The sequence below is a fragment of the Rhinolophus ferrumequinum genome, chromosome 25, assembly GCF_004115265.2.
Source record: "Rhinolophus ferrumequinum isolate MPI-CBG mRhiFer1 chromosome 25, mRhiFer1_v1.p, whole genome shotgun sequence".
Classification (NCBI taxonomy): Eukaryota; Metazoa; Chordata; class Mammalia; order Chiroptera; family Rhinolophidae; genus Rhinolophus; species Rhinolophus ferrumequinum.
This window is the reverse complement of record NC_046308.1, coordinates 19,522,759-19,531,670: the sequence shown is the minus strand read 5'-3', so window position 1 is coordinate 19,531,670 and position 8,912 is coordinate 19,522,759. Positions and strand designations below refer to the sequence as shown.

Genomic DNA, 8,912 nt, shown 5'->3' with positions numbered 1-8,912 from the left:
TCAGTGTTATAAGACTTGTCCCTTGGCCACCTGCACCTGTCCAGACTCAAGGCATAGGGCGCATGGTACGGTGCCTGTGGCTCCTGCTGCTCTAAGGAATGCTGGGCTTTTGACTGACTTCTTACCACCAGCAAGTCTTTCATGGGTCTTAGAAAAGTATATTTTAACTGCCCTTTGAAAACGTTTGGACCCTCCAAAGGCATAGCCCCATGTGTTTAGCAGACCAGTACAGACGTCTTCAACGTGCCAGGACTACGGAACAGGGAGGGATGAGATGCAGTTCCTGGGTCAGTGGGCGGCGGAGAGACACACACAGGTGAGACTCAAAGGTAGCGGTTTCCCGCAGGCCTGGAATCACCCATCATCTGATGGGCTCTGTGAGCTTGGGCAGGGGCTCACCCGGAGTGAGCATGGGACGTGATTAGTTGTTTTATTACTTATTTATTTAAGAATACTTAATTGTGCCAAGGCCATGAACTATTCTAAGGACTATAAAGTTTAACCAATTTACTTTCCCCTTGTTGTCTTAAGCACTTTATCAGTTTTAACTCACTTAATCCTGATGTTGAGTATTCCTATTTTACATGTAAATAAACTTGAGGCACAGAGGGTGAGTCCTGTACCCACAGTCACACAGTAAGATGAGGCAAGAATGTGTGCAAAACACTTATCACAGTCCTTGCCCCTTAGTAAGGGCCAGATGCAGGTGGTTATTTTTGGAATTGTGCTAGCACATGGAGGTGGGAGCTGCTGTAGGTGTTCTGAGGGAGGAAAGCGAGAGCCTGTTGATAACCGTTTCCTGGTTTTAAACCTAAAGCTGATTTCCTTCTGAAGATTTCATGTTTATTTTCCGCCAGAGTTCCCAGTGCGAGTTCCCAATGCCTTTTCTTTGCAGTTCCTCCATTTGATCCTCCTAGCTGCCGCATGAGGTCATCTCCAGGGCTCAGAGTGGTGTGGCCATTCCCAAGGTCACAAAACCAGTATTCTAGTTACCATCCTCCCCTCCCCCACCCCCTGCCAAGCTCAAAGCTTGCAACTCCAGACCCACGGCTCAGGTGGCCCTTCTACAGCACCATTCGTGTGGCTCCATTACATACTGCTGGACCAAGTTTTTAACTTGGTCAGTGAATGTTATTCCTCATCTTTTTTAACATTTGCCTCTTCCTGGTTGCTGGAAGTTTCCTGCAGGGACCAGGGTTGAAATTTGGTTTCCTAAAGTAGGCTTCATGGTTTGGGTGCCTAAAGTTGAGCCACTGCTAATTACTTCTCCATGGCCAACACCAAAAATCCCCCTGAACAGCACCTGGGTGTCATTCCAAGAGGAGAGGGATCAGGAGACCTGGGAGAGACTCAGTCCCAGCTCTCCTTTCTTTCTGGGATTGGCTCTGGATATGGGGGACAGGGCACTCTGCATAGATTGGCAGATCCTTCAGGCCTTCTGTGACAGGCTGTGACTGGAGGCCAGGAATGGTGCTGGGTGGAATGTGAGTGAATGAGTTCTTTGAGCTGCCCTCTGGGGCCCGAACCCAGTCTCCCAGAGCTCCTGAATGAACATATGTCCTGGCTCGCTCAGTCGCAGAATGCCCATTGACCGCAAGGCGGCCTTGGGACTGTCGGTGGCCACAGGCCCAGCGTGCAGCCCAGCACTCTGCGTTTCTTGTTTGGGGTCTGCCACATGGAGGCAGCACCTCACATGCACAGCTTTTCTGATTCTCACTGCCATCCTCTGAGGATTATCTGCCTCACTGTTTAGATGAGGTGGATGCCCAAGGTCATGTAGCCAGTGAGGGCTCTGGAAGTCAAAGCAGCTCTTCCGTTGGTGACCACACTGTCCTCACCGTTTCAGCAGAGCGGGCCATGAAATGGGGAGAAATGTTCCTGTTGTGGCACTGTTGGCAAAACTGGGCACAACTTGATGCTTTCAGAGTCACTATAATTTTAAAGACTGGCTCGAAGGGAGTCATAGACATTAAGGAATTTCACTTTCAATTCTACCAGCTGCTTGAAATGAGCCCAGAGGAGGCCACTCATGATTAGACCCATTTCACTTTTTAAAATTACATATTGTATTAGAGAATATGTAATTATATTAGGTTATAAATATAAAGATTATATTAGGTTATGTTAGGATATATACTTGAATGGAAATATGTGGTATACTGTAATTATAGCAATCCTTATATGTATTTCATTTATCCCTATAACTCAAAAATCAACATACAATATAGTTCATGTTTAAGAGTATACATACTAGTATATACGATTTTTAGAAGTTTACTTTTTTTAAATGAAAGTAAAATGTAAAATCTTGAAGTTAAGATTATTAACTCTGATTTGGGAATTTGCTCTTAACTATTCTACATTGTTACATTAAAAAAAAAAAGAGGAATTCTAGGTATCTCTGAGCAACACAATCCATGAAGCAAGACAAGACACATTCCTGTTCTTTATCATATCAGAGAAGGTACTATTGTTCTAAGCTGAGTTCAACTATGTCAGTCTGTTCCCTACCCCTGGGCTGTTGTGATTAGATTAGGGCTAGGCACCTGTGTTGTGTAAACAGGTGATACACAAAGGAATGCAGCCTCCTCACCAGTAAGCAGAAACTACCAGAAGAGTCATTTGTTGTATGGATGTGTGGAGGAAGGGTGTGAGCCTGGAGCTGCTGCCATGAGGGGCTTTAGCTTGAGGATGAAGCAACCACAGGAAGGAATACAAAGAGAAAAGGAGAAAAAAGGAAAATGAGGCTGATATCCCTGGTGATAACCTCTGGATCAAAATGCCCCTGAAGCTTATATACCTTTGAAATTTTTTAAGGTATGGAATCCACTAAATGCAGTTCTGAGTTAAGCCCATTTGAGTTGTGTTCTCTGCCCCTTGGACCAAAACATTCTTAACGGTCATCAGTGTAGGGATAAAGAAGCTTTGTAGTTTGCCTAGTCGGCATGGGCTGCTGGGCACCAGCTGTCTCCCTTCTGAACCAGTGCTCTCATGACGAGCAAAGGCTAAGACATCTGGATATCTGCTCGTGGCCAGTGCTAACAGATTTTCTGAGTATATGCAAGCTCCAAATGCCAGGATCCAGGAGGGGACTGCAGGGGGGGGAGTGGCTATGTGAGCACCTCCAGCTAAACTTTCTGGGGAATGACCCCAGTGATGAGACTCCAGGTTATCAATATATTCCTGTAGCGCTGGCCAAGCATCTCATCCTCAAAAGAACATCTGCAACAATCAGCCGACCAGGATGCTTCACAGCATTGCCAAAGGCCTCTCGTTCGTATCCCCAGTGAGCTACATGATTTTTGCGGGACATTCCTTTGGATCATTCATTCATTCACTCCTGCTGTCTCACTCCAGTCTAACCACGCCATCTGAACCTGCTTCTCTTGCAAGGGCTCTGCACTTGCTGCCCTGCTTCCCACACTCTAATTCTCCCAGGTCCCCACAGAAAGGCTTCCTCATTTCCATCTACTCCCCCCTCCCAGGCCCCATCTTTGCTCCTGGCATTCTCTATACCTTACCCTACTTTATTTTCCTTTTCACATTATCTGACAAATGTTCTAAGCTTGTTCATGTTCTCTCTCCTCCCCTGGAACATAAACTTTTCTGGGCCAGGACTTCATCTCTTTTGTTCACACTCAATATCAAATAAAGAGCTCTGGAGTTTGAAGTAAAGAAACCTCACATTTATTGAGTGTCTACTATGGGCTGGAAGCTTCAGAGATACAGCTTGTTGACTTCAAGTAATTTTTGACATTCCTAGTTTTCAGAAGAGGAAATGGGTTCTGAGAAGTTAACAATTTTGCACAAGAACATCCAGTTATTGAGGGAGCACAGACATGAAATGAGGACTCCCAAGCCATTGGTTAAATTAGGTGAACAACTCTGCTGCAACCACAGGCTGTGGTGGGAAATACACACAAGATGATAATGAATTTGCAAGTGCTTTACAAACTACAAATGCCACCACCCCTGGCTTCTATTTACTGGGTGTCTCCATGTACCAGATGCTTAGCCCACATTATCAAACACAAGTCTCAGAACAACTCCTCCAAAGGGGTATTTTTTCAGTATTTCTATTTTGCAGATGAGGGAATGGGCTCAGAGAAAAGTGATTTGTTCACTGTCACACAGTGACAGAGCAGAGATTTGAGTCCTGGGTGGTCTTATGTAAGAAAATTAAAAGCCGGGGGGCATCAAGGCCTTAACTTGAGAAACAGCTACCCGGTCTCCCAAAAAACGTCCCTCTACCCTTCTCCCAACCCCACCCCAAATATCCCAGGGTGAACATCGCTGTACATGTGCCCTTGCAGAGCTGAACGTGTTTGGGATATGACCCTATGACCAGAATTATGGAGTCAAAGGATGCGGATACTTTGCCAGGCTTGGAGCTTCGTATCTGCTCCAGGTGTATCTGGCTCCTGGAGCTCTTTTCTTGGGATAGGCCTACAGCTTGCTGAGAAGCTCACTCTGCCCCTCCTGGGAGCTGGGACTAAGAGCCCACTACTATGTCTGGAACCACTAGAGAGGAGGAACGTCCTCCCAGACAGAGTTTACGACCAAAATAGCCTGTGCCCACTCCCATGTCCGTCGTTGCCCTGTTTATGGAAAACCAGAAGCCAATGGAATGTGAAAACTGCACAGCAAAGTCTTCAAGAATGTCTAGGCCATGTGGCTGGTAAAATCACTGAAATCTTAAAACCAACTTCTTGGGGCTTGCTTTGGGCTCCTTAGAAACCTGTCCCAGGCCCTGCAGCTCAGGCCTGGCTCTTTCAGTCCCTTCCCCTCTCTGGGCCTATCTCCCCCACAGGTCTACAAGAGAGTGTCACCTGACAAGATGGTTGTGACTTGTAAACTCTAAAGCACTGGACTTAAGTGAGGAACTATCATATGGCTCCAAGTATTGATAATCCCGGGGTCAGAAGTAGGCTGCTGGGAGCTGAGTCTGTGTGGATGCAATTGGCCTGTGCCTCCCAATATAAGCTGTTGGTAAGAGCTAGATTCAAATCCTGGCTCTGCCATAAGCTAGTTCTGAGATCCTAGGCACCGGACTTCACTTCCCTGTACCTCACTTTCCTTAACTATAAAATCAGGCTAGTAATAGTATCTACCTTGTTGTGCTAAAAGATTACAAGAGATGGTGTGACCAATTTGGAAAACAGTTTGCCAGTTCCTCAAAAGGTTTAACAGTTACATATTACCCAGAAATTCCCACTCCTAGGTATTTACACAAGAGAAATGAAAATATATGTCCACACAAATGCTTGTACCTGAATGTTCATAGCAGCATTGGCTGCTATGTGGAAATAGTCCCAAAATAGAAACAACCCAAAGTGGAAACAACCCAAATGACTATCCCTGGCAAATGGACAAATAAAATGTGGTCTATACGTACAATGGAATATTATTCAATCATAAAAAGAAATGAAGTATTGACATATGCTACAACATGAATGAACCTTGAAAACGCTATGCTAATTGAAATAAGCGAGACACACAAAGGCCACACAATCATATGGTTCCTTTTATATGAAATGTCCAGAAAAGGCAAACTGTAGAGACAGAAAGCAGATTAGTGGTTGCCAGGGACTGGGGGAGGAATGTTGGTGAGTGACTGCTAATAGATAGGAATTTCTTTTTGGGGTGTTGAGAATGTTCCCAAATTAGATTATGGTGATGGGTGCACAACTCTATAAATATGCTTAAAACCATTGAATTACAAACTTTAAACGGGTGATTTTTATGGTATGTTGATTATATTTCAGACCTGTTGGGAAGAAAAAGATTACAAGAAGTAGGTAGAACTTGGGGCAGTGAATAGCTCAATAAACGTTGGTTATTATTCTTATTAATTAGGTCTCCCACGAGCTAATTTAAAGCCCCAGAAGCAGTAAGCGGGAGTGGGGGGTGGGGGTAAGAGGGTGAGGGGGAAGGTCTGAGGAACTTCTAGGTCAGCCTGGGTCTTTAAGCCTCTGTTCCTGGGCGAATCCCCGAACCATCCGGAGTCTCCTCAGAGCTCCTCATAAGTGAATGGATGAAATAATCCCCACCAATGTTCTTGGGGTCTCGCGAGGAGCGGCTCAGGAGGAAGATGCGGAATCTCCGGCGGACGCCTCGGTCCGCCTCTGCCTGCTTGGCGTTGCAGGTGACAGGCCCAGCTCGAGCTAACCCGGAAAGGCCAGAGCTCTTTCAGGTGAGCTCTCGTGATTGGCAGCCCTGGGGGGGAGGGCTCCGGGTGACGGCTGCTCCGCCCCCTCACGTCGGGCCAGTTGGCGCCATTCTGAGGAAGGTGGGAGGGCCCCTGGGTCCGCGGCGCCCATTGGGCGTAGGGGGGAGCTCCCGGGAGGGCCTAGGGTCCCGCCCCCAGTCTTGCGGCTGCCAATGGGCACGGCGAGTGGGCGGGGCGTCGGCGGCGTCGGCGGTGGCTGGGCGGCTGAGGCGGCTGAGGTGGCTGAGGTGGCCGCTGAAGCTGAGGCGGCGGGCGCGGCCGGGATGGCGAAGAGCCCTGGAGAGAACGGGCCTCGCGCGCCCGCGGCCGGGGGAAGCCTATCTGGGACCCGGGAGAGCCTGGCCCCGGGTCCGGACGCCGCAACCGCCGACGAGGTCAGCTCTCTAGGCTCCGACTCAGAGGCCAACGGCTTCGCCGACCGCCGCATCGACAAGTTCGGCTTCATCGTGGGCTCGCAGGGCGCGGAGGGCGCGTGAGTAGCACCGAGGCTCGGGGCCCTGGGCCGGGGCCGGGCGTGGGACCCGCGGGGGGAGGGCTCGACGTGGACAGCGCCCTCGGGACGGACAGACATGCCCCCAGCCCAACCAGAGACAACCGACCCCTTCTCTCCCCTGCCCCCCCATCTCCCCCAGACAGACTGACCTGCCCCTCACCCGCGAGCCTACTTCCGACCGAGGCACAGACAGGCCAAATCCAGCTTCCTTCTGCCCTCACCATCCATCCAGTGGTGGCCCCCCCAGGAAAGGCCGACCGACAGTGCCCTCCTCCCAGCTGTGGGACAGACACTTGTTCCAACATCATTGCTGCCACCCTGGCATTGGGGCTGATTGACTTTGCCACCTCCTGACAGGCTCACAGATGGCTGCCCCTCCCCCAACAGACAGATATTCTCTATACCCCCCCCCCACGAGACCCACAGACGCCCTTGTCTTATTAACCCCATTAAATAACCCCTGGTGTGGTGTCCCCACACCAGGGGACACCTTAGGCAGGCTTCAAAGGGACAGACTATCCTGTGCCCACCCCACTCCAGGATAGACTGACCCTTACGTCAAGACACACCTCTGGATGGACTGATATTGGTCAACTAACGTATGGACAGCCCCCCTGGGACACACAGCCCCTTCGCCACACAGAAGGATCAGAAGTGCTTCCCTCCCCCTTCAAAGGCCGATTTCTCCCTGTCACTGGCAACAGGTGGGCAGACACTCCCCCTTCCCAGTGTCCACAAGGCGAGAGTGCCTCCCCTCCAGGACAGGCTGTCTGCTGTTTCTGTGTATGCTCTGGAAATGTGGACTTCTTCCCAAAACTCAGACTGGAGAGGAGGGGCCGGCGGGGAGACAGCAGGGTTGAAATCGCCTACCCCCAGAGCACCCAGGCACTCAGCAGGCAGAGAAATGTGAGCGGTGGCATGGCACCTTCCCTCCACGCTGGGAACAGTGGGCAGCCTTATTCTGCCCCCACAGGATCCCCTGAGCCCAGTCCTCGCAGAGATCATAGTGTGGGCTAGTGGTCCCCTCAGGAAAGAGGGACTCCAGACCCCTCTCCCACCCTGTCCTGTCACAGGAGACCAGTGCTCTGCACTGAACTGAAGCCTCCCTCCTGATGTGCCTCCACTTCGACAGAGATAGCCCCCCACAGTCACCTGGGGGGCCCCACAGTACTCAGCCATGACCCTTCTCCAGAGGGTCCTTCCTCCCCTTCTCTGACCAGTTGTAACTGCCCAGGGCTCCTCCAGCCTCTTCTGACTTAGGGAAGTGTAAGAGTCCCAGCCCACACAAGCAGCCCCATCAAGGTCACTTCCGGGATTTTCCCCAGTCTCAAAGCTTCGTATTCACCAGGCCTCCTCCTCTGGAGAAATGCAGGCCCCTTCCTTAAGGAGAGTTCATTCCTACTGGATCTGTGTCCTCCGACCTCTTCCCACTTGCTCACGACCACTAGGCCTAGCCCAGTCCAGCACTCAGAGAACACCTCTTATTCTGATCCCTCATCCTGACTTGACGCGTTGTCAGATTCCCTAGAGATTAGCTTGTGAGAACCCAAAGGGGATTTAAGGTATATTTGTGAATTGAGGAGTAGTCACCAGGGACCAGAACCCTGGGAGGGATCGGGTGTTGAGAAGTGGGAAAGGAGTTCCCAGTTGCATTTGTGGGTTCTTGGAAGGAAGAGCTCAGATTTGTTGGTGAATTCTAGGAGGTAAGAATTCCTACTACATGTTTATAAGGCAGTTAACTAGATCTCGGGGTACAGAGCAGTGTGATATAGAGGAAGAAGTCTAGATGTAGGAAGAACTCACACTTGCTGGCTGTGTGACCTTGGGCAAGATGCTGAATCTCTGAGCCTGTTTATTCACTTTAAATGGAAATAATAACACCTATTCCCAAGATTACTGTGGAGATTAAATAAGATCAGGTATGCAAAGGTGCCTCACACAGTGCTTGGCACAAGTAGTGGCCCAGAAAACATTAGTTTCCTTTCTTTTCCTTCTAAGGGTCTGAAAATTGAGGAGAAAAATGAGGGCGTACCTCTGGTATTTGTGGACAGAGAGAGGCCCCAGTGGGAGCACCTCCCTTTGGCTGTAGTCCCCAACCAGGCTGCCAGACATCTGTCTTCCCCACCCTCCAACCACAAAGGCCGTGGACACCCTCTGCATCACTCGTGTCCATAGCGCTGGGGCTGAGGT

General features: G+C 49.8%; 1 protein-coding gene across 2 annotated transcripts in view; it reads left to right on the top strand.

Annotated features, from left to right (window-relative positions):
• Positions 1 to 6,390: 6,390 nt before the first annotated feature.
• The window catches only part of TBC1D10A (TBC1 domain family member 10A), a 29,832-nt gene continuing 27,310 nt past the window's right edge, over positions 6,391 to 8,912 (top strand). For both annotated transcript variants that reach the window (XM_033098354.1, XM_033098355.1), the window contains exon 1: positions 6,391 to 6,701. In XM_033098354.1, the coding sequence (XP_032954245.1) occupies positions 6,493 to 6,701 (209 nt within the window). In that variant the 5' untranslated portion in view covers positions 6,391 to 6,492. The remainder of the gene's footprint in view (positions 6,702 to 8,912) is intronic.